This window comes from Dryas octopetala, chromosome 5, assembly GCF_963921425.1.
Source record: "Dryas octopetala chromosome 5, drDryOcto1.1, whole genome shotgun sequence".
NCBI classification, from domain to species: Eukaryota; Viridiplantae; Streptophyta; class Magnoliopsida; order Rosales; family Rosaceae; genus Dryas; species Dryas octopetala.
The window spans coordinates 16,751,106-16,779,061 of NC_141370.1; the positions used below are offsets into that span (position 1 = coordinate 16,751,106).

General features: G+C 38.0%; 4 protein-coding genes across 9 annotated transcripts; 2 read left to right on the top strand and 2 right to left on the bottom strand.

The window, feature by feature from the left end:
• Positions 1-1,507: 1,507 nt before the first annotated feature.
• SUS4 (sucrose synthase 4) lies at positions 1,508-7,598 on the top strand. 4 transcript variants are annotated; one of them, XM_086244402.1, is made up of 14 exons: positions 1,508-1,644; positions 3,602-3,735; positions 3,984-4,110; positions 4,210-4,361; positions 4,455-4,647; positions 4,748-5,083; positions 5,175-5,270; positions 5,360-5,533; positions 5,664-5,780; positions 5,865-6,031; positions 6,125-6,349; positions 6,434-6,997; positions 7,092-7,230; positions 7,343-7,598. In XM_086244402.1, the coding sequence occupies exons 2-14, from the start codon at positions 3,638-3,640 to the stop codon at positions 7,370-7,372; spliced, it is 2,418 nt and encodes an 805-aa protein (XP_086100528.1). In that variant the 5' UTR covers positions 1,508-1,644; positions 3,602-3,637; the 3' UTR covers positions 7,373-7,598. The 4 variants fall into 4 exon arrangements, with proteins under 4 accessions (XP_086100528.1, XP_086100527.1, XP_086100529.1 ...); XM_086244401.1 differs by lacking the exon at positions 1,508-1,644 and adding an exon at positions 2,676-2,733; XM_086244403.1 differs by lacking the exon at positions 1,508-1,644 and adding an exon at positions 2,762-2,780.
• Positions 7,599-10,643: 3,045 nt separating this feature from the next.
• LOC147285010 (protein ANTAGONIST OF LIKE HETEROCHROMATIN PROTEIN 1-like) lies at positions 10,644-11,624 on the bottom strand. The gene has a single exon (XM_086245759.1). The coding sequence runs from the start codon at positions 11,622-11,624 to the stop codon at positions 10,644-10,646; it is 981 nt and encodes a 326-aa protein (XP_086101885.1).
• Positions 11,625-15,404: 3,780 nt separating this feature from the next.
• Positions 15,405-17,216, top strand: LOC147285011 (pectinesterase-like). Its single transcript, XM_086243306.1, has 2 exons — positions 15,405-16,374; positions 16,522-17,216. Exons 1-2 carry the CDS (start codon positions 15,405-15,407, stop codon positions 17,214-17,216), a joined length of 1,665 nt encoding a protein of 554 aa, XP_086099432.1.
• A 351-nt stretch (positions 17,217-17,567) lies between these two features.
• On the bottom strand, positions 17,568-26,312 carry LOC147285012 (alpha/beta-Hydrolases superfamily protein). Of its 3 annotated transcripts, none has more exons than XM_086243304.1 (11): positions 25,437-26,307; positions 24,898-25,174; positions 24,539-24,724; positions 24,288-24,440; positions 23,688-24,149; positions 21,227-23,353; positions 20,587-20,792; positions 20,342-20,497; positions 19,802-20,036; positions 18,493-18,800; positions 17,568-18,403 (listed from the first exon to the last, which is right to left on the bottom strand). In XM_086243304.1, the coding sequence occupies exons 1-11, from the start codon at positions 26,168-26,170 to the stop codon at positions 18,100-18,102; spliced, it is 5,148 nt and encodes a 1,715-aa protein (XP_086099430.1). In that variant the 5' UTR covers positions 26,171-26,307; the 3' UTR covers positions 17,568-18,099. The 3 variants fall into 3 exon arrangements, 2 of the variants coding, with proteins under 2 accessions (XP_086099430.1, XP_086099431.1); XM_086243305.1 differs by having other exon boundaries at positions 24,898-25,128; positions 25,437-25,577; XR_015122279.1 differs by lacking the exon at positions 17,568-18,403 and having other exon boundaries at positions 18,661-18,800; positions 20,335-20,497; positions 25,437-26,312.
• Positions 26,313-27,956: the final 1,644 nt, after the last annotated feature.

Sequence of the window (27,956 nt, forward strand, 5' to 3'; positions counted from 1 at the left end):
TGATGAAATACATAAAAGAAATAGCACATAAAAATTCATAATACATATTAAGCAACTTTTTATTTAACAACTTTTATTTTCTTAATTAAGCTCTTTCTCAAAATATGCTTCTCAATTCAACGTTTTATATATGTAGATTTTTTTACTCCTTGCAAATGAGACCGCATAGAGTTAAAAGATATGATAATTGTAATAATTTGGAGTCTAAGAGATTATTTATACAGAGATTATGTTCTATGTGCATGAAACATCTTGAAACACTTTATCTTCTAGGGCATTAAATTTTGAAAACACTTAATTTTTTAGTTCTTAATTTATCTTGAAAATGTATATATATGTACTTATTTTAAATAAACGTGATCTTCTAGTTTGTAATCCATGTATGTATATACTTATCTTGAAATTATTAGATCTTTTAATTTTTAACGTTTATTTAAAAATTTGAAGTCATACATATATTTTTGTTTTTTTTTATAAAATACATCTATCTTTGTAAAAAAAAAAAAAAAAAAATACCTGAACAAAAAAAATATAAAACTCTTTTTAAATTAATAAATATTTATTTATCAATAAATTAATAAATTATTTATTTAATGATATAAAAATAATATTTTTAAAATAATAATTTTTCTTAGTCCTCTAGTATTAATTTATAGAAATTTTACTACACATAAATAATAGTGAGATTCTGTCAGCCTCCCAATCGAAACGAGCCACATCATCCGAAAAGGAGGACCTAGGAATATGTATTGTCTTGCTTTTCCGACACAAGTGACGTAACCCCGCACAGTAACGCCTCTGCCGCGCTGTAGCTTAACTTTCCCCCAGAAAAGCTCACGGTAATTTCTTGTTTTCTTCTTACTTTTTCCCCTTTTTCTGGTAGGTAGCTAATTGAAACGTGAAATTTCAAAAATAGCCCTGTAGACGGAGCGAGAAACAACACCCGCCAAAACCCGTTACCTTCCCAAAGGGCGTTGAGTCAAAGAAAACAGGACCCACAGAAAAAAAACCAGGACAGCTTTTGTTTATTCAAAAGCTGAAGGTACAGAAGCAACTAGTCAATTATAAATTATAATATGATGGTAAAAATTAAGAAACAAAAGCAGAGGAATTAGAAGGGGGTTGAAGAAGTCAAGAAGAAAGTGGATAATTTAATAAATTAAAGAAAAAAGTGGATAGGGAAAATGAGTAAAAAAATAGTAATGGGTTATATGGGAAAGTAGGAAAAAAGCGGTTTTGTGAAAGCAACAACCAAACCACAGGAAGGTGTGGCCGCTGTACACAACAGTAACACTGGTTTTTCACAAAAACAGAGGCACTGTTTCAAAATTATTAATTTTTTTTTCCTCTTTTTTTGCTAAGAATTATTAATTAAGCTCCATTACCCACTTGGTAGGCGAAGGATGACATGACCTCCTCTCTTTCCCTGGAGCCCATATAAAAAGGCTGGCTAGTCTTCTTCTTCTCCATCCCATTCTCATTGCCTTTCTTTCATTCTCTCGTTCTCTGGGTTTTGAACCTCTGCCTTCATTCATTCATTCATTCATTCATTCATTCATTCATTCATTTCTAGCTTTCTCCTTTCCACAAAATATTGATTGGTTGATTGGTGCTTGGTGGTACATTTGGTGGCATCATTTCAAGGTAAAGTTATTACCAAAGAAAGAGTCGACAAACTCTTGCATATTATCACGTATATATCAAATTAGTGTTATATTTTACACATTGTTTGATATTGATCCCTATGTTTAAATTCAATGTTTCTTGCTAAGCTAGCTTAATTTGATACTTTGGTAGATATTTTCAGTCAGTTTCTTTCCCCCCGATAATTGCGCTTTGCTCCCATCAGCACAGCACCAGTACAATAAATATATAATAGGATCAGATACAGCATATTCTTCAACACAAATATTATATTTTTCATTGTATTATATGTGTCACTTTTCTACATGGTACAAACTTTGTTCTAGACCAGAAAATGGTACAAACTACAATGTAGTATAAAATATATATGTTATATGTACACCTATAGTTATACTAATAAAATAGTTATCCACTACCAAAGATTTGATTACATTAAACCCCATGAACCCAATGGGGCTATATAGAGCAGGGTTTATCATTATCAATGTATAGGGAACAACTACAAAGTCTAAAAGTCCAACTTGTGAATTATCACCAGCAGTAGCACCATGCCCCACCTATTCCCTCTCTAGCTCTCTCTTCACTTTCTCTGACCCTTCTTCACTCACCAGTCATCGCAAGAGATTAAATTTATATATCCCACTTTCCATGATTCTGGTTTCTTGAGGAAAATTCTCTGGATTTCTTGGCGACCAAGGCCTATAATAAAAAGGAAAACTATATGCTTGAAGATCAAGGGCTTTAAATGAAATGGACTAAAATGCTTGACCTTCTCATTTCTTACCATATATTGCAGTGAAATTATTAGGATCCTATCCTCATTTTTTGTGCATTTACTAAATTACCCCTGAACGTGTACTGTTTTGCAGTATTTGGGAAAGAAATAAGACTAAGGGTAAAAAGATAAAAGATTAAAAGCGATTTCTGGGGTACCCTTTCAGATTTGTGACCGTCTTCTTGTCCAAGTCTTGCACTTACTCATTTGGTCTCGGGCTACCTCTCTATAAATTACCTGCCAACTTTGCCTACCAAACCACACCATTCACCCTTCTCTGTTTTCTCTTTTGGCGTTTCCTTCTCTTTGTCTAGGTACTGCTAATCTTTGCTCTGTGTTTTCCTTGTTCTTCTTCTTCTTGGTAATTGTCTTTTAGCTTAAGTTTCTTGAGTTTTTTTTTACTTCATGTTCTAAATCATGTAGATCACTGTGTTCTGAATGCTGGGTCATAGTGTATTTCATGGCATATGCTCTGTTTTGGTTAAAGCAGCAGTCTTTAGCATAGATCTTCATGCTTTTCATTGTGCTGTTGTTTGTTGAATTTTCGTCACTATTATAATATTATAGAACAAAGAAAAAAAGCGTTGTTCTTTCTGACCGGTTTGTCTCAGTCCAAGAAGCAAAAAGAAAACGGATTTTTCATCTTGTGGAGTCCTTCCAACCTTTTTCTTGGACAAAAATTCATTCCCATATATTCTTTCTGTTCAAAGTATCTACTTTTTGTCAACCCTGTCTTCAATGCACCATTTTTCGTTCTCATCTTTTTTCCATAAACGTAAATGATGTCTCTTTTTGTTTGTTAAAGCGTTTTCTCCGCGTTTGCTAAGAACCCTTCATTTTTTAAATGTTTCTGGTTGGATCTAATTGTTAAATACTTAAAATCATTGGTTAAGCCTCCAAAGACCACTGGGATCTTTCCATTATTCTCTAGGGGAACTATTTAAGGTTGCAAGTCTTAGTTGAACAGTACTCTGCTCTAATTAGCATTTGTATATTGTGGTTGGTGGCCGGTGGCCGGTGGTTGGTTTTGGAAAAACAAAGAAATCTAAGCCTTCTAGAATAATATTATTAAGGTTGTATTGTTGACTTTATGGTGGTGATTATCCTTCTATCCATCTCTATTTATTGTGAAGTTTCTGGATAACATGTTATACTCATAGTGGGATTGTACTTCTTTTGCAGTTTTAAGGTTCTCTGTTTTTGTTTAAGCTGCTAGCAATGGCCGAACGTGTGCTGACCCGTGCTCACAGCCTCCGCGAGAGGTTGGATGAGACTCTCTCTGCCCACAGGAATGAGATCCTGGCCCTGCTTTCAAGGTACATGTCTCAGATCATTATTATATCTATATGTTAAACAGAAACATGTAGTTAATTTTTTATTTTTTATGAACATTATTTTAATCTATGCCTTGTACAGAAGCATGTTAGTTTTAGTTTATGATCAAGATGGTTCTTGACATCTTGTTAAATATTTAGGAAAAAGAAGAAGCAATAAAGACATTTGTTTAGGACTGAAATAAAGTAGATTTAAGGCTGCTTATGTGAGGGCTTGTGCAATGTTGTAGGATTGTGAGCAAGGGAAAAGGGTTTCTTCAACCCCATCAACTCATTGCTGAGTTTGAAGCAATTCCTGAAAAGAACAGACAGAAGCTGCTGGATGGGGCTTTTGGAGAAGTTCTGAAGTCTACCCAGGTAAACATAGATCTCATTGATTTGCTATGCAATCGTTATTTCTGATTTTACTCGGTGATTTTCTTACAATTTTTTTGTTCTTGTTGTTTTGTAATGTAGGAAGCTATTGTTTTCCCTCCATGGGTGGCCCTTGCTGTTCGTCCCAGACCCGGTGTCTGGGATTACATTCGTGTGAATGTCCACGCACTCATTGTTGAGGAGCTGAGTGCGGCTGAGTACTTGCACTTCAAGGAGGAACTTGTTGATGGAAGGTAGATTTTGGGTTTTTTTATGCTTGATTTTGTTCTTAAATTCCTTGGTACTTTGTTGATTATCTTAACAATTTGTGCTACTTTTAATTGCAGTTCCAATGGAAACTTTGTGCTTGAGTTGGACTTTGAACCATTCAATGCATCTTTCCCACGCCCAACTCTCTCAAAGTCCATCGGAAATGGTGTTGAGTTCCTCAACCGTCATCTTTCTGCAAAGCTCTTCCATGACAAGGAGAGCATGCATCCATTGCTCAAATTTCTCCGAGTTCACTGCTACAAGGGCAAGGTATGAGTGGCTACATATCCATTTCTCTCATTGACAAACGTTACCACCATAGATTGATTGTTGAACTATTGAGTTAATTGGTTTTTTCTTTTTCGTGCAGAATATGATGCTAAATGACAGAATTCAGAATGTCAATGCACTCCAACATGTGCTGAGGAAGGCAGAGGAGTATCTCTCTGCACTTGCCCCAGAAACCCCATACAAAGCTTTCGAGCCCAAGCTGCAGGAGCTTGGTTTGGAGAGAGGCTGGGGAGACACCGCTGAGCGTGTGCTCGAAATGATCCAACTTCTGTTGGATCTTCTTGAGGCACCTGACCCTTGCACTCTTGAAACATTCCTTGGCAGAATCCCCATGGTCTTTAATGTTGTGATCCTATCTCCCCATGGCTATTTTGCCCAAGACAATGTCTTGGGGTACCCTGACACTGGAGGCCAGGTTAGTTTAAAAGCCTAATGTAAATATATGTAACATTATTTGTGCTAATTTAAGTTAATTAATTTCTCATTTTGGATTATTTTTCCTATAGGTTGTTTATATCTTGGATCAAGTTCGGGCTTTGGAGAGTGAGATGCTTAAGCGTATCAAGCAACAGGGCCTGGATATCACCCCACGCATTCTCATTGTAAGTTTTGTGGACAATTTTTAGCTGCTTTATTCATGGTCTTTTGTGATTTTGGACCTCCAGCTGATGTTTTGGTGTTTTCTACACAGATCACAAGGCTCCTTCCTGATGCAGTAGGAACCACATGCGGTCAGCGTCTTGAGAAAGTGTATGGAACCGAGCATGCAGATATTCTTCGTGTTCCCTTTAGAACAGAGAAGGGAATTGTCCGCAAATGGATCTCTAGATTTGAAGTCTGGCCCTACCTAGAGACTTTCACTGAGGTGAACTTCTGATTAATGCTCTCAGTTTCCGTTTTTTTATTATAAGATCTCGTTCCAATGAGGCATTCATTGTTTTTTTTTTTTGGTTGCTTGAGTTTGATTCTAATATAAGCAATTTTCTTGTTATTAGGATGTGGCACAAGAACTTGCCAAGGAGCTACCGGGCAAGCCTGATCTCATCATTGGAAATTACAGTGATGGGAACATTGTGGCCTCATTGTTGTCACATAAATTGGGTGTCACACAGGTTTGTCATTGCCCATTTAATATTGTTAGTTGTTAATTCCTTTGTTAGTTGTTAGTAGCTAAATACATTCTCTGGTTTTTGCAGTGCACCATTGCTCATGCCTTGGAGAAGACAAAATACCCTGATTCTGACCTTTACTGGAAGAAATTAGATGAAAAATATCACTTCTCATGCCAGTTTACAGCCGATCTCATAGCCATGAACCACACTGATTTCATTATCACAAGTACCTTCCAAGAGATTGCTGGAAGGTATATCTCTTGCCTCGGAATTTTTTCTTCTTCTTTTGTATCAAGCAACTAATATCCTCGGACCCTAATTTTGTTTTCTGTTTGTGCTTGCAGCAAGGACACAGTTGGTCAGTATGAGAGTCACACTGCTTTCACTCTTCCTGGACTGTACAGAGTTGTTCATGGAATTGATGTCTTCGATCCCAAGTTCAACATTGTTTCGCCGGGAGCAGACATGAGCATATACTTCCCATACAGCGAGACGAAAAGGAGGTTGACATCATTCCACCCTGAAATTGAAGAGCTCCTTTACAGCAAAGTTGAGAATGAGGAACACTTGTGAGTTTCCATCTCTTTTGCCCCAATTACATTTGCTTGTCCCATAATTGAACATATTCTCATTTATGTGTATTTTCCCAACAGATGTTTTTTGAAGGATCGGAGCAAGCCAATCATATTCACAATGGCAAGGCTGGATCGTGTGAAAAACATCACCGGACTGGTTGAGTGGTATGGTAAGAATGCCCGGCTCAGAGAATTGGTTAACCTGGTTGTGGTTGCTGGAGACCGACGAAAGGAGTCACAAGACAACGAGGAGAAAGCCGAGATGAAGAAGATGTATGAGCTGATCAATACCTACAAGTTGAACGGGCAGTTCAGATGGATTTCTTCCCAGATGGACCGTGTGAGGAACGGAGAACTCTACCGTGTCATTGCTGACACCAAGGGAGCTTTTGTGCAGCCTGCAGTTTATGAAGCCTTTGGTCTGACTGTTGTTGAGGCCATGACTTGTGGATTGCCAACATTTGCTACATGTAAAGGTGGCCCTGCAGAGATCATTGTACATGGGAAATCTGGCTACCACATTGATCCATATCATGGAGATCAAGCTGCTGAGATCCTTGTTGATTTCTTTGAGAAGAGCAAGGCAGACCCTACTCTCTGGGACAAAATTTCCCAGGGAGGCTTGAAGCGTATCTATGAGAAGTAAGCAAGGCCTTCTTTGAAGTCACTATTTCAAGTTTAATTGGCTTAGTTTGGCTCTAGATTTTCTTATTTGGTTTGTTGTGGTGTTGTGTAGGTATACATGGCAAATCTACTCTGAAAGGCTCTTGACCCTCACTGGAGTTTATGGCTTCTGGAAGCATGTGTCTAACCTTGATCGCCTTGAGAGCCGGCGCTATATTGAAATGTTTTATGCCCTCAAGTATCGTAAATTGGTAAGTTTCTTTGCCAACATGTTCTCACTAACCAAACAATTGTTAGTTGTACTTTCTTCTTCTGATTGTTCTTGTGATTCTGACCCACATTCCTTTCTGTGTCACCTTTCAGGCTGAGGCTGTTCCTCTTGCTGAAGAGTAAATGAAAGTTCAAAGAGTAAATAAAAGTGGCGGAAGCAGTTGGCTAAGAGTGGAGTTTTTTTCCTTTTTTTGAGGAATAGTTCTCAATTGTTTTGCATATTCTGATTACAAAAAAGGGATTTTTGGTTTTCCTTTTCTTTTGAATTTTCATTTTCCATTTCCTTTGCAAATGTTTGAACTTGGGATTTTCCCCCATTAATCAATTGAAGTCAACTTTGCTTCACCAACTGTTTGTGTTGATGGATGTCCAATAATGCATGCTCAATTTTTACTTTAGCTTCTTGCTATGGTGGGTTGGTCCGCTAGTATTTAGCTTTTATCTCTTCTTTAGCTGAAGTGCTGAACTAATGGCTAATACATGTTTAGTCCATTCATATCATCGTCATTTAACCTAGGAAGAATCTAGTCTGCCAACTATAGTTCTTCTAGGCTGCCAAATGTGTAACTTTTTTTTTTTTTATATATATATATTTTTTGTTTAAAAAGAAGAGTAATCTTGTCGTATTGGGTATCGGTTGTTTTTGGCTGGCAAATGAAAGACAAATGTTATGGATTTCTGGGCAAGGTTTTGGTCCTTTTGGATCAACTTCGGAATTTTTGAACTACTCGACACATTACACGGAGTCTAACTTGTGTTAGTGTTGTCTCGTCTAAAATTTATTTGGATGGTCAATTCTAATCTAACTCAAATAATTTTTCTTTTTTCCAACCTATTTGGTACATTGTATATTCACTGCATAGTCTACATCTTTACATTGAAAAAGATAATAGTGAACTGAGTGTGAGAATGACATGCAAATTGAGAATAAAAGCTAAAAATTGGAAAACTAGTGTTGTTTATTTGTGTTAGTCACTAGCGTAGCAGAAATAGGGTCATATATATAAGCTCATTACATTGAGGGATTCCTATAATAAGTTTATTTAATGGATCTCTTGTGAGGTTTATTTTACATTATATTTTGATAATCGAAACCGTTTATTTTTTTTGTATCTTTTAAAGGATCGTCCTTACAAAAAATTAGGTTAATCAGAAACTATTTGACCGTTTATTAAACGGTCACAATTTTAAGTTTTTTATCGAAAATATTATGTTCGTTTATTTATTTAATCAAAGTGTGATATATTGATAGTTTCTGATTTGTCTAAATTTTTGCAACGATTATCTATGAATAAAGCTAGACCTAAAAAATAGACGGTTTAGAATCGTTGAAATATTATATTGAGTAGACCCCATGAGGGATCAACTACCTTATAGACGGTTCCCTTTAAAACTTGACAATTAGTTATACAACTTTTGCTCCATTTGACAATTACATACCTTTCGAAACTCCTTTTGTTATTAAATATGTTGTTTTATGCTTATATGTTCTTGTTAAATGTCATATGGCACTAGCGAGACACATCTTAATTTCTGACATTTTGGATTCCAACTTACTCTTTTCATCACATCAGAAAAGTATTTTAGATATAAGAGTGAGTTGAAATACCTATTTGATGGATAAGAAAGAATGAGCTAGAATCCAAAGTATCGAAAAGATGGGTCCCACAAGTGACATGTGGCATTTAACGTGGACACATAACAGAAAACGACAAATCTAACAAGAGGGGTAACGAAATGTATTTAATTGTCAAGCGGAGCAAAAATTGTGTACCTGATTGTCAAATATTGAAACCCATGTACCAAATTAAAAGTGACTATAATTAATGTTGGTAGTTTGTAATTGATCCTAATTAAACATATAAAATTAGTCGCATAATTACTTTGTTATCTCTCTTTGCATATATCCTAAACCTCAAGTATATATGGGTCAGGCCGATCATAATTTTTTCTTATGTCATTTGATAAAAACACGTGGCTTATTAATGTAATGTTTTTAATTTACTCAAATTATAACACATGCACGTGTAGTCATTAGTATTTAAAATCTTAAATATTAAAAAATTATAACACATGCACATATAAGTTTAAAAATTATAGTTAATGTAGGTAGTTTGTAATTGATCCTAATTAAACATATACCTTTAGTAGCATAATTCTTTGTTATCTCTTTGCAGATATGCTAAAGCTCAAGTATATATGGGTCGGGCCAATCAGAATTTTTTCTTATGTCAATTGATAAAAACATGTGGCATATTAATGTAGTATTTCTAACAGGGGCCTTCCAATGAGGGATTCTTTATTTAACATTAAATGAGAGATCCCCCTTGTGGGGCCCACACGAGTCGTTTTGTGTCGATCTGAACGTTCATTTTTTACATCACCATTAATAGATCATCCTTGCAAAAAATCAGTCAAATCGAAAATCATTTGCCTATCTAACTTTGATCAAACAAATAGACGGTTTCATCGAAAATATTTAGTTTGTCTAAAATTGTATAAAAAAATTATCGATTTGGCTGATTTTGTACAAGACAACCCTTAAAGATGAACCTAAAAAATGGACGGTCCCGATCATTGAATTCTTAGCTCTGTGATGAGCAGGTGGTTAGGTGAATAGAGAATTTCCTGCTATATGGTGAGCGAGTGATCATAAAATGATTCTAAAATTTATATATATTGTGGCGTGCAAAGATTTATAATTTTCATATGATATTTTATATATATTAACCTGCTCAATACAAGGAATATTGCTTACTGACAAAAAAAAAAGAATATTGAATTAATATTGCTTTAAGGGCACCCATAATAAGCAAAATCTAATAATCAATAATGACAAAATAAAATCTAACATTGAGATTCCATCATTTTAAGGCCATCCACAGTGGTGAGAGTGAGAGTGAGAGTAAGACATAGCCTGAAAAGTGATTTTTTGGCCTGAAAAGTGATTTTTTGTCCTGAGAGTGAGAGTGATATGTGCTGAAGCTACAGTGGTGCTGAGAGTAAGAGCTGAGAGTAATGTAATTGTATATAATTAAATTAAGCCTAAGTTAGATTAAGTTATAGTTAAGTTATAATTTATAGTTTAAATATTTATAAAAATTATACCATTAGTTTTATTTTAAAGAGATCTTTAATATAAGGTCAATATTGACTATATTTGAATTTATAATTTTTTTACCTAAAATATAAATTCTATATTTTGTCTCCACCAATACCTTTATTTCATTTCACCAACATAAAACAAGAAAATTTAAGACAAACATAAATAAACATAAACAAATAAAACAAAAAACAATCACAAACAAACACAAACAAACACAAAACGACAGCCACAAACACAAACACAAACAAACACACAATGGTATTGGAGACATCTTCAACATTTCGGCGTTCATCGTCGGCGTCGGCGTCGTGCTTGGCCACGACTTCCTTCTCGCGTCCAAAGGTGCTGGACCAAATCATTCTTCAGTTGCTGGTGGAGTGTTGTTGACCGTATCAACCTAACCCGAGAAAGCCGTTGCTCTAAAAGAATTGGCTGATAACTTTGGCCTCCATCATATGGTTCAGTGTCATACCGTGCCACAGCCCGGGAGATTCTTTCTTGAACGTGGTCAATGTCATCGTCCGATTCATCGTCCTCGTTCTCTGGATGCTCGTCCTCAATGATCATGTTGTGCAAAATTATGCATGTCTTCATAATATAGCCCAGATCATTGGCTTTCCATCCTCTGGCGGGCTTTTTTAGAATCTCCCATCTAGCCCTCAGAATCCCGAACGCCCTCTCGACATCTTTCCGGTAGGACTCTTGATATCTTGCAAATAGCTGACTTGCCTCTCCTACCGGATTCGTTATTGTTTGTATAAGCGTGGCCCATTTGGGATAGATCCGATCCACTAGATAATACCCCATTGTGTAGTCATTGCCATTAACCTTATACTTGATCTGATGGTTTTGCATCTGCTCCTCATCATCAAAAAGGTGTGAGCCATCCAATACGTTGATGTCATTGTTGCTCCCTGGAAAACCAAAATTGGCATGCCAAATCCACGTGTCATACCCGGCAACGGCCTCTAATATCACAGTTGGGGTGTGATAATGGCCTTGATATGCCCCTTGTTGTCCTACTGGGCAATTTTTCCATTCCCAATGCATGCAATCCAGACTCCCTAGCATACCTGGGAATCCTCTTTTTTTAGCCTTACGCAATAGCCGTTGGAGATCAGCCACTGTTGGTGTGCGGAGGTATTCCGCTCCGTACACCTCCGGAATAACTCTTATGAACTTCTTGAATGACTCCAGCACTGTGGTTTGGGCAATTTGGAAGCCCTCGTCTGGGGCATCAGCCGAGTACCCAGCGGAGAGCATTCTCATGACCGAAGTCAGCTTTTGCTCTGGCGTACAGCCCCATCTTCCAGTAGCGTCTTGTCTTTGTTGGAAGTAGACATCATCTTTAAGAATAGTGATTTCTTCATCCGATAGCGTCGTCGGAACATCTCTTCAGTATATCTTGCTCCAGGGTCGAAATAGTTGCTCATAATAAGACCATGGCCTAGTTGTCGGTCTCGAGGGATATATCGTCGTGGTTGGGATGTGCCTCCATGTATTGGCCTTCTTTCACTTCGTTGTGTATGTCGTCGGTAAGCAGCCATGGCACACGCCGTGATATTTGCGAGCTGGTCATCGTACATGTCTAGTTGTGCCTGAAACATCTCTTCATCTGAATCATAATCGTGGGGGGTAGACATCCTGAAGCAAAGTGTAAACGAATTTTCTGCAATTACTAAGCAGGGTGAATTGGTGAAGGCACGACATGGTGAAATTTATAGACTAGGTGTGATAATGTAAACGAATCAAAATCTTATCATCTTGGAAAATTAAACGAATCAGAATCTTATCATCTTGGAAAGTTAAACGAATCAAAATCTTATCATCAGTCATAACAGGCTATCTTATCATCTTGGAAAGTTAAACGAATCAGAATCTTATCATCTTGGAAAGTTAAACGAATCAAAATCTTATCATCAGTCATAACAGGCTATCTTATCATCTTGGAAAAGTAAAGGAATCTGTGACATATTTAATAATAGGGTATTTTATTTTAATTCATAATAAAATGCATACATAAAGTACACGACAGAAATAGTTGGAAAAATAATGACACGTCAGTCATATTGTGAAAAGTCAGTGTTGGGGAAGTACCCTCCCGAGCTTGACGTGCCCTGATTGGCCTCGTTAGCAGCACTTGCCCTCCACCTCGCCAAAACTTCACGCTGTTGTGCCTCCCAAAACGCTCGTTGTTCTCCGTGCATGTTGGTGAGGTCCTTGCCCATGACCTCATAATCTTGCTGCTTTTGTTTGAAATCGGTGTGCTCTTTGATCAATCGGTCGCGTGAAGCAGCTATGTCCTTCTGCCCATGGCAAAGAAACCTGATACTATCGGCAAAGTCATCATCATTAGTATCAACTTGTTTGGCCCTCTTGGAGTTGTTTCTACCAGGTGGCCTCGGGCGACTACCGCTAAGTGGTTGAAAGGCCGGGGCATCCTCATCCGCGCTCAATTGAACCGCTTCAGCTTCGGTATCGGCATCAGTGGGGGTGTCGGTTTGTGCATGTTGCAACTTCACAAAGTGTTGCATCTTAGCAAAGCAATGGTGCCAAGCAAAAGGACGGTTTTTCAAGTTTGTTGCTTGGTATCGTGCGTTGGCAAATGTCACCTAGTAATATGAAAACAAATTAATGAATTATAAATGGTACTCAAATATTTGAATTTAATTATCACAAATATTTGAGTTTAACTAGCAAAAATAAAGTATACACAATCTGAAATATAGTACACACATATTGATCAAACATAAATATGTGAATTTAATTAACAAAAATATTTGAGTTTAACTAGCACAAATAAAGTATACACAATTTAAAATAAAGTACACACATATTAATCAAACATAAATATGTGAATTTAATTAATAAAAATATTTGAGTTTAACTAGCAAAAATAAAGTATACACAATTTAAAATAGAGTACACACATATTAATCAAACATAAATATGTGAATTTAATTAACAAAAATATTTGAGTTTAATTAGCAAAACTCACCGTATCAATTTGATTTTGCCCGCTAGTGCGTGATCGTTCGGCCGCCAAGATACATTTATGATATTTCGAGGTGGCTTGCCCTATTTTCTTGAAGTGAGCCATGACCGCCCCAATTTGTCGCCCATTCCTCACGGCGAGAGGAGATTTCCGAATAAATTGATCGTACACTTTATTCCAAAATTTCATGTTTCTTTGATTGGATCCGATTTCACAATCTTCCGAATTTTCCATCCAAGCTTCAACAAGCGCTACCTCTTCTTCATTGGACCAATTCTTTCTCTTTGCATTTTCCATGATTGGAAAAAAAGAATTTTCTAGGAAAAGTGAGGTGATTTGAATAGATTGATAAAATGAATGAATTGGATAGATAGATGTGTGAAAAAATGAAGTGTGAATGCTCAATTTATAGGAAAAATGATGAAATAGCCGTTATAAATTTTTCAGAATTTTTAAATATTTTTTCGAATTTTTTTGTATTTTTTTTGTATTTTTAATTGCATTATAACGGTCAATTAATTCTAGCCGTTGATCTCCAACGGATACACTCATCTGAGCCTCCAGACGCTGCCACGTGTTGCTGCCTTATTTTTTTTTTAATTGAAACCGGGCTTAAAAAAGGGGACCGTTGATCTGCAACGGGCGGAAGATCTTGGCCAACGGTGTGAAGCAGGCGCGCGTGTGGGCGAGTGGCAGACAGCTGCTGCGGTGAACAGTGGCTTGTCTGCCACTTTATTCCCTCCCTCCGAAGTACCAAATTGCCCCTGCCTTCTTCGAAAATTCCGGACTGTGCTGAAGCTTTTTAATTTTTGTTGAAGCCCTTTTTCGTCTTTTCCATTTCGGTGCTTCTGCGGTGAACAGTAGCTTGTCGGTCACTGTTTTCTCTCCCTCCGCAAGTACCAAATTGCCCCTGCCTTCTTCGAAAATTCCGGACTGTGCTGAAGCTTTTTAATTCTTCTCTCTGCCCTTTTTTGTCTTTTCAAATTCGGTGGGGCCCACTGTGATAAAAAACTCACACACTCTCACTCTCAGCCGGATCCTCTCCTCACCCTCAACTCTCACCCTCACTCACCCTCACTCTCATTACTCCGGCCCACTGTAAGCAAAATTAGAGCTTCAGGGCACTCTCACTCTCACTCTCAAGCTCACCACTGTGGAAGGCCTAACATATGCTTCTCAGCGACCACCATAAATTCATTTCTACTTTCTCTATACCCCCTCTATATTCCTTATTTTAGAGTCCGTCTCCTGTAGCCTGTTTTAGTATGCAAAAAATCCAACTAGAAAATCTTCATAATACGCACAAAAAGCAATTGTAACCCAAACCGGATTTAAATTATGGGATGGGCTTCTAAATGGCGTGGCAGCCCATTACTTAAGTCGTCCCAACCCAATAGGAGGGCCAACACCACCCCAGTCTTATGACTCTAATCCCACGCCAACGAGAAATTATTATATATATGTCTGATACATCGTCATATTGGTGTAATTAATTTAATATGTCATAATATAAGTGAATGTTATTAATATTATACCTTAGTAATATAAATATACCGTCCAATAATTTTTTTACAAGTTGAATTGGTTACACTACATGGTGGTGTATCGGATACACCCAATGATTTTTCCACGCCAACAACCATACCAAGCCTTTTTCCGAACACGGATTTCAATCATTCCATCTTTGTAGGAAATTGACTAAAGATATATTTTATCCCATAAAAGTTTCAAATTTTGGCTCCACCCCTGTTTATTCGTGTAATATTTTGTGTTAAGAAAATTGTCACATGAAGTTTGATACGTTGTCTAAATTAAATGGGACACAATGTGAAAAGTTTTCATATGCAGTCATGATAAACCAAAGTTCGATGTCAGATAATTCTACAAACCAAAGTTCGAGTTTCAGTTTTATGTTGTGCTTATCTCTCTTTAAGTGTTTATATAAATAGACCACGTATATGAGATCAATGAAAGCCTCAGTCTAACCATCTTTTTCTATTCGATTCACCAAAACAGAAACTAATTAGCTTAGCATCTTTCAGATAATCCTCAAAATGAAGCGATCAAGAAAGTTCATCAAGATGAGCATGTTCATGTTCTTTCCTTCCTTAACAGCGTTGCTTCTTGCTTCCTTCTTCGCTGGCTCGTCTTTTGGCCACCTTCTTCCACACCCCACCATCAAGAAAGCTTGCACAAACACTCTCTACCCATCTCTCTGCTTCACTGTCCTTGCCTCTGTTCGTTCCCCTGATCATTTCTTCACTGCCCTCCATCGTTTTCTTGAGGCTTCGATCAACCACACTGTGGCGTCAGTGGCAAGAACCCAGAAGGGGATTGAAGCCCTTTTGACCCTCCAAGATTTGAGCCTGCAAGAAAAGAATGCGCTCAAAGATTGCCAGGAGATGTTGGACCAAACCCTCTATGAGCTTGACCAGGCAGTTGATGACTTGCACACCAATCATGTGTCATATGGTAATCTCAAGACTCTTATTAGTGCAGCCATGACAAATGAGAACACTTGCATTGATGGGTTTTTCGAATTGGAAGAGCTTGATTCTGAGAACCAGAAGGGTCTCAAAGATCACCTTCAGGGGTTGTTGACTCCTATTTCTCAAATGATGAGCAATTGCTTGGCCATAATCAAGTACCAAGAGAAAATACTAAATGAGCAGAAGAAGCTTATTACCAAGAAGTCAAAGAATAAAAGGTTCCCAAAGTGGATGTTGCCCGGTGACCGAAATCTGATGCAGAGAAAAGTACAAAGAATGAGGCCTCCTGACATTGTTGTTGCTGCTGATGGAAGTGGAGATTATGAGACTATTGGTGAAGCATTGAGGATGGCTCCTAACAATAGCATGAGCAGGTTTGTGATTAAAGTAAAGGCAGGGGTTTACAATGAGACTGTAGAGATTGCCAGGGAAAAGGTTAATATCATGTTGCTTGGAGATGGGATGAACAGCACCATAATCACAGGGTCTAAAAGCTTTGCAGATGGGTATTCCACCTTTGCCACAGCTACTTTAAGTATGTCACATTTTTCTTGGTTCAGAATGTTACTATTTCTTATGTGTTCTTGACATTTTTGACATGTATTTGAAATTTCTGGTTGTAACATGAATTTGATATTTGATGACTGAAAGTTAAACCATTTCTTGTCCTGAATCTTTGCAGCTGTAACTGGGGACAAGTTCTTAGCCAGGGACTTGACCATAACCAACACAGCAGGTTCAAGGAAGTTCCAGGCTGTTGCTGCAAGAGTGACATCTAATTCTGCATTTTATCATTGCAACTTCAGTTCATACCAAGACACCCTTTATGTTCATTCCCTCCGCCAATTCTTTGGCGAATGCATAATCGAAGGCACAATTGATTTCATTTTTGGAAATGCAGCTGCAGTCTTCCAAAACTGTTCAGTAATTGTTCGAAAACCAATCCCCGGTCAGGAAGTGATGATCACTGCTCAAGGGAGAACAGACCCAAATCAGAACACTGGGATTGCATTGCAGAACTGTTCCATACTGGCTGCACCAGATTTCAATAAGACTGAGAGGCAAAATTTCATATATTTCTTGGGTAGGCCTTGGAGAAACTATTCAAGGACTATAGTCATGAAGAGCTATTTAGGGGACATGATACACCCACTAGGGTGGTCAAAGTGGAATGAGTATAGCACAGTGGACACAGTAGAGTACATTGAGTACTTGAATTTCGGACCTGGATCAGACACAAGGCACAGGGTCACCTGGGGTGGGTATAGAAAAAATTGTACTGAAGAGATTGCAAAGCAGTTCTCAGTTGGGTTGTTCTTACATGGGGCAGGTGATTGGCTTGAGACCACAGGAATTCCACTCTCTTATGGTTCATAAGGAAGACAGTAAAAGAAACAGAAATGATATTGCTATTATTTTAGAAATTGAGTAGGGAGAGAATTACTGTAACTTCTGTAAAGAACCATTTTTTTCAAAAAATTGGATCAGGCATATTGACCTATCACTTTGTTAAATTTTGTCTTTGCATACATATGTGGAGGACTGAGTGTTCTTATTGTGTGTTCTTAGGAACACCATACTTCATTTCAATATTCTTTCGGCTACTATATATAAAGTGATGGTAGAAGACCAATACTAGTGAGGATAGGCTCATAGCCACCAGTTGCAATGAATGGTGTTTAGTAATAGTTGGATACAACCTGATTGGAGCATTTGATGCACAAATACTTTCAACAATAGAATTGGCATTGGATTTGACTTTTGGACTTACAAATATACGGTACAAACAAAAGCTAGACTATTGGTAGCTAATCGTTCTATATATACACTGTACACATTCATATAGTGTGTTGGCGAAAGGTAAAAGACAAGAAAAAGGAGCAAAACTCACGCGCACTTTGGTGCAATAAAGAGATAAAGCAATCAGATTCAAAACATGTACTCATTTCCTAGTTGCAAAATCTGCATCCCACCTTTGAGAGTGTGTACATACACCATGATCATTGCCACGGCGAGTCTGTAGCACTAGAGACGAAATGCTCCCATGAAGCACTTTGAACTTTCAATTTCCTGTCTCCTCTGAATCTGTCATCTGTCGGTACCTCCTTTCATACTTGCTTCTCATAACGCGAGGCTGTCCCCGGTTTCAAGGTGGAAATACCCAAACCAATATAATCAGTAAGCAACAACTATGAGGCCGCCAGCATTGCCGAGGACATATCACTCTTCAGTCTTCACCAATCACCCAGTGGTTGTATGTTTAATCCTGTATGCTTCTAAAAATCTTTTTACCCAGAGGTTGTCCAGGGTATAGAATTACTGCCAAACACAAAGAGAATGCAAAACCAGTTAGCCCACTAAATGGTTGGAATGGGTGCGTCCCAACAACCCAACGGGGAGAGTTAGCCTGGTAGGTTAGGAAGCCACCCCTCTGTAAGACGAAACTTGAAGCCATGATTCCTGCACGCAGCCCAACTGGAATGGAAAGGCTGCCTTGGTTTCTTTGCCGAGCACCTGATAAACTCAAAGATAGAAGCCATAGTCCTGGTATTGCCCATGGAGACCTGAAATCCCATTGAAATAACGGACTGTTATATTTGTCTCACAAATTGTCAGAAGGCAATGAGTAAAAGTAAAATGAATAAAAAGCAACCTCTGGGATAAAGAGAATGCAAGTCCTGCTAAAATTATTCCTTGATGATATCCGAGATCTGCAGCAATTTCTTGGGGCAACCATGACCTGAAAAGCAATTCTTCCACAAGAGCAACACCAGTTGCTGTCATTATTCCTCGACCAACCAGTGTAAGCAGTTGCCAATACACTTTGAGCAGTGCCATGGCATTCAAAGAAGATGGTGTAGAAGGCCAAGTGAGATTCACACAGCCAAGTAACGCATTTATGGATTGTATTGATAAAACAAGCATGACTCCACCAATCAAGCCTTTCAAAAAATCGCACAACTGCAAGCAAGGAACTGAATATTATCTTATTTTATATGAGTCAATCACACCAGATAACTTGCGCCGATTTCAGAAGACTTGAACTCTAGGGCATTGATCAAAAAAATTAAAAAAGAACAATGCATTTATAGCATGTAAGGGAAAAACTACATGGTACAGAATTTATAAAGAGAACTAATTGCATTTATTGGGTTGAAATATAAAATGATAGAGATGAGGAAGAACAAGAATAGCAGACAAGAAAACTAAAGAAGTCGCTACACACTTTTCCAGCCCTACTTACTGTATATTTTTGTAGTAAGTTTGGTAGCGGGTAATTTAACTTCTGCCAAAATCAAGATGGCAAGCAGTTCTCATGGCATTACTTTGAATTTAAGCAGCGTCAAAGAAATTCCACAACTGAGAATCTGTTCAGCCTGAAACCTTACTGTTCTGCCGGTTTGTTTGTTTGTTTTTTTTTTTTTTTTTTTTTTTTTCTGATAGTAAACTTACATTTCTGCCATATGTAATCTTATTTATAAGCTCAGACCAAATAAAATCTCAGTTACAAGAAGATCAAGTATTAAGAGAGTTAGCAATGGGCCTAATGCTATGGGGAAAATATAGAGAGACCTAACAAGCAAGATATCTAAGTTTGAAACTTTTGTAAGCACCAAATGCTCTGGATATTGAGTTTATGTTGTTCGTCTTCCATCTATAGTTTTCCGGTCAGAACTAATACCAACACGAATTACCGCATTGATAGTCTAACTAACTAAAATCTCCCGGCAGAACCCACAAGTAAGAACTAATACCAATAAGAATTTTCCTTGACTCGGAAAATTTATGACACTTCCCCCAGTATTTGCTATGCCAGCCCAAACTCAATGAAACAACATTGTTCTCTTGCACAAATGAGCATGAAAAGAAAAATCAAATCTTCAATTATCAAGCTCGGCAATGGACATACATAACCATGACCACATATCAAGTTCTTGTTCAGAGTTTCAGCTAACCCATACCTTTGGCAATGACGTTAAATCCAGCCCATATTCCTCAAGTGGATTTTCATATCCACGCACACTTTTGCCCCATATCACAACAAGTATCATAAACGCAGAGTAGAGGCCAATAATGCAAGCAAGTTCAGCAATTCTGGAGGAGGTATTTGTTGTCCAGCTTTGCAAAAATGTTGGAAGTAGTGGAACAACAACTGGTGACCATAAAACAAGTACCATACTGACAAATCCCAAAATCCTAAGGTACCAAACCAGAGCATATCAGTAAATGCAAACAGAACTTAATACAACTATAAGTACATAAAAGGGAAAAGGATTATCATGCAAACCAAAGGAATTCAACAAATTTAGAGAAACAGAATATTGATTTCTTAAACACAATGCAATATACAGATAAAAGTTCCGATTTGAATACCTCTTAAAAAACACATGCTATAAGGATTAGCTTCTTGAACATAGAAATTTGTATCCCAAAGAATAAGGATATAAACAATAATTGTTTGTCTCTTCTAAAGCAATAACTAAGGACAACTTACAAAATACCTCTGGATCAAGGGACGCTCAGCTATATGAAGAAAGATGATAAGCTTGTCAGTCAAACTCATCGCACCACGTAGACCACCCCAGAGCAAAGCAATTTTGCCAACTAGCTTCAAAATGCCACCTTTTTGTCCCAAACTTGCCAACATTGCAACCAATCTATTTGCAAAGTAGTAACAAAGTTAGCGAAAGAGACAAGTAGCAGTTAAGTCTGTGTATATCAGAATATATGTTTTGTGTGCTAAGACCTTTCTTGATCCAGTTTACCATCATCCTTGGTGGGTACCACAGGAGAGGCAACCGACATGGCTTTCTCAGCAAGGCTTGTGACAATGTTATTTTGATTTTTTTCAGATATTGCCACCCCAAGCTGGTCAGGCCCCCCCTGACAATTAGCTTTCATATCAGAGGACTCAGATAAACTCTCAAGAGTTTCATTGCCTTGGGATGAATCCTGTACGTTTGTATATAACAATGATCAGTAGAAACATATCAAAATAGATAAAGTCAGCTGACTTCTCTCTTCATAAACACACAAATTGATGTATAAGACAATGGAGACCACATGGACATCCTCTTGGGCAACTCTTTTATTCAGAAGAACAGAGGAAACACTAAAAGGAAGAAGGCAAACACAAGGTAATGTAAAATCAATGTCACTCATGTTAACATACTGAAAAATGATGATAGAAACAGTGTTGTCTTATTAAAAAGGGCAAAATTTCTGAAAGAAAACTTTAAAAAGACAATATGCTGCCTAGAACTACAATTTTACAAAGTTGGCCAGCAGTCCAAGAAATAAAACTCTAAATCAATCTTGCATGAGCATCGATTTGTATAACTAGAACTCTAGGAAAACTGAAAGTGTCTAAATAAAGTAACTTTCACCTGGTGCTCCACCAATAAAGCAGATGCCCCAAGTGCAGCTGTAACAGCACCAACCATAACAGAGTTGTTTATATTCTTCAACTCCGTCTGTTCAACTTTCCTGTTAACTGAACTGTCCAACCTAGTGTTTTGATCAGATTTATGAACACTCATGTGGTGGTGAGTCTCTGTGCCACTAACCATACCCAGATCTTTTTCTCCAGATATTTTGGCTTGACTAAGCGTCAGAGCTTCTGTTTGGCCATTGTCATGCACTGTAGACACAACGAAATATTTTCTCAGGGCAGCTAAGCTTGAGCCTACTAAAACACCAACTGGCACTACTCTTCTCAAGAAGCTAGTGTCCTGAACAGCAGATGATATAGCTCTAATCACATGCTCCCCACGGAGAGTACTGACTTTTTCTGAAATGCAGTCAATACCATGGTTTTTAACTTCCAAACATGGAGCATACTTCATGCCATGCCCAACAGAAAACGATACTGCATTTGCCACTTGTTCCACATCTCCGGAAAGAGAGGGTTCCATCCCTTCCATGTCAGCTGCGCTTATTCTGCGACCAACTTCAACATTCAAAGTATTCAATATAATATTTTTCACAAAGTACACGAACTCCTCTGTTTTTTCTTCACCAATTTCAACTCTCTCCTCCATGTTGTCCACTGTTTCATATTCTTTTACTGGTTCCTGATGCTTTTCTGTATCTAATATTACATATGATGGTTCAATAACTTTATCATCTGCCTTTGCAGGTGAATGGGCCTGAATCTTTCTGTCAACATCTCTATGAGTTGCAACATCACCAACAGAAATTCCAACATGTCCTGGTTGTTCTAAGAGCTTCCACTGACCTTCTTCTGGAAAATAGTCCAGCAACAGAGCAGTGGTTGAATCTAAATCTAGTGATGTGGTAGGCACCTTTGAAAGAAGATATTGATGCACCCCATACGGAATTGAAGTTATGCAAGGTGGAGTATTGTTTACATGATTAAGTCTGTCTAATTTGTTAGCAAGAAGATTGATACCAACTAATTGATCCTCCTCATCATTTTTAGCATGACCTACATAGTCGATTGTGTCACTTCCTTTAGAACCGTTCATACCATTTCCATTAACTGATATGGGGCTTTTTGTAGCCTTCTCTACCCTTCCATTTGATGCATCAGGTTGCAAATCCATATCATTCCCACTGTGATTAGATACAGAGGTATTGATTAATCTATCCAGCTGTACACTTTGGTCAGTGTTATTGGATTCTGAATCTCCTTGACAGTTGTCGTCACTCAGATGATCCTTTGCAGATTCAGAGCCAGATACAGGATCAATTTTCTTCACTTCATTTTCATGTTCTGAACTCTCCTCCAATTGAGATATCATATCTTCTATAACACCAAAAACATTGTTAACTGCCATTTGGGTGTTATCATCTATCCCTGTCAAGGCATCCAATGCCTGAGAAACACTGAAGGCAGGTGCATTAGAATCAGATGTATTAGAATTACTTTGATCCATCATAGGTTGCATATTCTTATCATCCCTCTTTTGATTATCATTACCTTCCTCTTCTTTTTTGTCTAATTGAGCAACTCTACCATCTTGGTCACTTTGCTCCTCAGGAATTGCTTCCTCAGCACCAACAGCAATTTCAGCCTGGCTGGAATTGTTAGGCTTAGTGTCTGTTTCTGATCCCTTCTCACTATTGTTAAGAGCTTCAATAGCCTTTTCTTTGGAGGATTCCTCGTCATAATTTCCTGATTCACTAGTGTCCTTCCTGACAGAACCAGAAATTCCGTTTCCCTGACTGCTCAAAGATTGAGACTGATCTAGATTTTGTGATCCCTCTGAGAGTTGAGACTCTGATTCTAATTCCCCAGGAGATTTGTTCATGTCAGGTTGATTGCTAATAGAGCTATCTAACAGATCATCAGAATTTTTCAACAGATCAGAAGAATGATGGTCTTGATGTGAACCTACTGAACTTGATATTCCCCTGAACTTGTCTTGGATCTTCGACATATCGGGCACAACTCCAGATACAGCAGCTGTTAGCTTTCCACGAACATCTTCTGGCACTGCATCTTGCAAAGCTTTCAGTAGTGTGTCTCCTCGATTAACTGCTATTAAGACCTGGGAACGTATACCAGAAAAATGTTACATAAATTTAAACAGGGCAAAGAGTTGACGAATTACTTGTATAATATTTTTTATTACTAATGAACCTAAATAAGTGCTCTTTCCTAATTGCTGGGAGGAGCAAATAGGCAAACAAACCACAAAAATTTCAGAAGATGCAATATTGACATCCAACTAGACCTAAACCATAAATATACTACGCTAAATCAGTTACATATTGCACATAGAGATGATCAGAGATCCTAATTAACAATGACATGAACATTAATGTGCATATCTGATCACAAATGTGACACTACAGCGTGAAATTGCAATTTTCAAGCATCACCTTCTTCTTCTTTTCTTCTGTTAGGGTATCAGGCATGGTTTTATCAAGCATGTTCATAACAACTTGTGCTGTCTGTAACACTTCACCCCTTTCACCATCTCCAGTAATGGCTTCCTCCTCATTGACCAATTCTGCATCAACAGAGTTAGTCTGATCCAGGGCGCCCACATTTTGTAACCCTGTGGGTTCAACCTCTGACTTTCCCCGTGAATCCTTGCTGGATCTTAAGCGGAAACTAGCAGCAGTATCCATTTCTTCAAGAAGGTTGTTTGTAGGATCTGTTGTATATCCATTTAAAGAAAATGACTGGCTTAAATACGACGGCTTGGAAACCTTGCCATTATTGTTTGACGATCGGCCTTCCACAAGATCTAATCCTTTTGGAGGGTCAATGGGTAGATCCACATCTTTAAGAAGAGGGTGACGAGCCTTCAAAAGTCCAAGCTCCACCGCTGTCAGCCACTGCACATACCACATGCATTCTTATCAGAATATCAGAATGCAAAGTTAGATTTCATCCCATTCTCCAACAATGAGGTGGTTTAACAACAATACAATAAAACTTCTTCAAGCTCAAAGAGAAATAAGATAATTTATTACCTCAATTGTTAGGTTCTGGCACCAAGATAAAACAGATCTACCACCATCAATGACACTAGAAGGCAAACAAGAACACAAGAGTAGGCTTGTAAATGGATTTTCTGCTATCAAACTGCGTGGAATTGAGAAGAGTGGTGCTGACCCATCGTCTTTCTGATAAATTGACAAGTTTGACATATAAACACACCATAAACAACTATTCTTGTCAAAGTTGAACAAAATGGCATTAAAGTTGAAAACTACGAGCGTACCTGTATAAATAGAACAGGAATCTTCACCTTCCCAACCACACCTCTTGTACTTGATTTTGAATAAAAATCTTCGATGGCCTCAAAACCATAAGATACCATGGAAATTACTTTTTCGAAATCACGCACAGATTTTGCTGAAAGAGCTTGTTCTACATCAAACCCTTTTGCTTTTCCTTTAAACAGTTCCTACAGGACCAGGTAGGCATACAGCATAATTTACTAGCAATAAGAATCAACTATGTAAACTAAATGGTTGACATAATTTGATGACACCACGTCAAGCATTTTAAGTTGCAACTTATTTTTGTACTAGATTGAAAGGTAAAGCATTTGCACTAACAAATTAAGCGATCATCCACCTTGTTAGATCTTAGAATATCTACGAGTCCACCAGTGAGCTGCTGATCAATAACCGAGTGATGAGAAGAGGACCTAGTAGCCTCCTCTAAGTCAAAAGGGTTGTCTATACAGGTGGCGGCTGTAAGCGGTGTGCTCTCCCCAACTTCTGCGAGGTACTTTGTCAACATGTTGGCACCATAACCCCAGCCAACACCCATCAACATGCTCCACGGCCTCGCCTTATTGATGAACTGTATAGCAGTGGAGACATCATCGCTGTCAGCAGCTGAAAATAACCTACATAACATAAAGTACATTAAGTAGTCCTACATAAAGTACATCAGCTGATTCTCCCCCGAAACAAAATTCTAAACAAACCCAGAACAGTTCCTTTGCTCCCCATCAATTCCAGCACAATAAAAACCAATTATACATAACAAGGGAAATACTCAGTCCCCAAGATACCATTATTTCAACCACAATTCACAAACACATACATGCCTGATGTCTAGTCTTACTTGAACAACTAAACTAAGTTCAGAGAGTCAGTCACACATACCGTGGCGAGGTCAGTGGCGAACCGGCACAACCCCTAGGGTTCATGACGATCGGAAAACAGCCTCGCCGGAGAGCTTCACACACAAACGAGCTCACGTTCCTCTCCATACTACCCTGCGCCGTGCCCGGCACGAGAAACAAGGTGGTGTCCAAGCCATGCTCTTCTCGGAGGTCCAAATTCGCAGGCCAATCCAGAGACACAACTCCACCATCGTCCGTACTCACGCACACTCTCTGATACTCCAATTTCATCTCCACGCCACTCTCTGCTTCGTTTTTCACTCGAATTTCGCCGCTGTTGAGCCTCTCCTCCCCCACCAGCTTCTCGTTCGCGTTGTCCTCCAACAACTCGCTCCCTTGGAACGAAAGAGAAGGACACCTCAGCAGCACGAAGCGGTTAAACGGCGTGGGACTGGTGTACAACGCCCACTCTCCGATACTCGAGGCCTCCGCCTCGGAACTCCGCTTGGCCGAGCTGGAATTCAGACCGGAGAGAAAGAGCGTCGCGCCGGAGACGAAACCGAGAGCCGGAGCGATGAATTCTAATGAATTGGGAGAAGGCAACTGGAAAACGACGTCGTTGAAGAGGTTTCCGAACTGGCTTCGCACGGCGAGTTTGAGTCTTCGGCGCCGGTAGACGCGGAATTCGCGGATCTGGAAAACGAGTTTGGGGGAGAAGAGAGGTGTGAAGGTGGAGTGGAGGTTCGTGAGGTTGTGATTTGAGCTCAGACTCATGGTTTGAGAATGCGGTTTCTTCTTCAGTTCAGATTCCGAGTGTTATAATACGCATGCAAGAGATAGAGAATCAGAGATGGAGAATAGCGCGCGAAAGCTCTAGAGTTTCGACAGTGTACGGTTGAGAAATCGCAGAGAGTCGGTTGGACCCGACCCGGATTTCCATTTGTAAATGGATCCCAAGAATGGAGCCTCAACGGTCCATATGCTCTACCGACTCCTAGGCGGGCCAGAGGGCCCAAAAAAAACAAAAGGACCAGACAGGGACAATTTTGACCCGAGTTTAAACTACAAAGATCTTAAAAGAGATGCCAAGAAAAACGAAAAATCTTTTTTTACTTTTAATTATATTTTTTGGTTGTACTCTTAATAATTATATATGAAAACTTCTTATCAATATCATTTTGGTATTTTTAGATCTTAAATAATATAGAATAAATAAATAAATAATTTTAATGTGCACTTTATGGCTTAATGATAAATAAACCTACATAATATTTCCAATGATAAAAAATTCACCTAATGATAAATAAATCCACCATCTAAAAAAAATGTGCTAGAATTGAACAAAGCAAAAAAAAATGCGGCTAAGTGCACATGAGGCGCTATATAGTATCGATAGCCAATGTTCGTCGGTAGCTTTGCAACGAATAGTTATTGTTTAACAATAACATTGTAACAATGAATATGGAAATAGTTGATGTGACTTTAATGATAATTTTTTGTGTTTTCTGTTATTTTCATGAACATTTGACATTTTTATGTAAGAAAAAGCCTGTAATTATCATATTTTTTTATAGTTGTTGCATAATGAGTATATAATAGTCACGGTTGGTTCAACAGCAGGCACAATTTTTTCGTTAAAGTAGTTCAGCCTACCAATAATTTTTTGAGGGTCTGCCGACCTATCATTGTATTTTCTTGGATGGGCTTTTAAAAAAAAAAAAAAAAAAACCCTATACAAATTGAAGTACTAATAAGAGAATAATATGGACTATGTTATGTATTCTAAGTAGTTTGGATATCCAAACGGCCCAAGTAGGCTTCTACACTTGTAAAGGGCCCTTATTTAGGAGGCCCATCCATACTGTTGGAAGAACAGTCGGAGTCATGATTTGGGATTGAATGGGCCGTCCAAAACTTGACTCATTCTTCTACTGGTGTATTGGTATGTTTACTTCTTATTCATATTCCGTGTAGTGTTCTTTTTTCTTCGCCAATATCTACTGATTTTTTTTTTTTGGGCCAATATGAAACTTCATTAAAGGAAAGAAAGCCCAAAAAGGAAACAGTACAAACCAAACCAAGAGAAAAAAAGGACAAGAGCAAAACTAGCAAATAGACAAAACAAAGATAAAAAAGCAAAAAGTGCACTTAAACTCAACAAACAGAAACTTCAACAAATCAAGCTAATATCTACTGATTTGAATTCTCTGTTTTCTTAATTTTTGCTTGTTTATCAACCAAAAAAAAATAAAAAATACTTGTTTAAACATGCACAATTTTTACATACATTTATCGTCATATGGTTGCAGATGGAATTGCAGCAGTCTTTTTTAACCCCTATAGCACCAAAAAGAAAACAGAAATGTGAGGTTGAGGACTTCACCTAAGCACAAAAAAAAAAAAGATTCTTAATTTTTCCAAAGTCGATTAGTTATTTTTTATTGGAATTCGGGGACTCTCAATCTCCAATAAACAAAAATAAAATTGGGTATTATTAGGTAACAATGGTAGAAATAGCATTACCAAGTGCATATGTTTATTAGGTCTAGCTCTATGATCA

Bases quoted from the DNA above. Each gene is read 5' to 3' on its own strand.
- SUS4 (XM_086244402.1), top strand. From the start codon at position 3,638: ATGGCCGAACGTGTGCTGACCCGTGCTCACAGCCTCCGCGAGAGGTTG. The intron at 4,648-4,747 runs GTATGAGTGGCT...TTTTTCGTGCAG, and splicing joins TTCACTGCTACAAGGGCAAG to AATATGATGCTAAATGACAG. The intron at 6,032-6,124 runs GTATATCTCTTG...TTGTGCTTGCAG, and splicing joins TTCCAAGAGATTGCTGGAAG to CAAGGACACAGTTGGTCAGT.
- LOC147285010 (XM_086245759.1), bottom strand. From the start codon at position 11,624: ATGAGAATGCTCTCCGCTGGGTACTCGGCTGATGCCCCAGACGAGGGC.
- LOC147285011 (XM_086243306.1), top strand. From the start codon at position 15,405: ATGAAGCGATCAAGAAAGTTCATCAAGATGAGCATGTTCATGTTCTTT. The intron at 16,375-16,521 runs GTATGTCACATT...GAATCTTTGCAG, and splicing joins CTTTGCCACAGCTACTTTAA to CTGTAACTGGGGACAAGTTC.
- LOC147285012 (XM_086243304.1), bottom strand. From the start codon at position 26,170: ATGAGTCTGAGCTCAAATCACAACCTCACGAACCTCCACTCCACCTTC. The intron at 23,354-23,687 runs GTGATGCTTGAA...ATACGTTCCCAG, and splicing joins CAGAAGAAAAGAAGAAGAAG to GTCTTAATAGCAGTTAATCG. The intron at 18,801-19,801 runs GTATGGGTTAGC...CCTTGCTTGCAG, and splicing joins ATTTAACGTCATTGCCAAAG to TTGTGCGATTTTTTGAAAGG.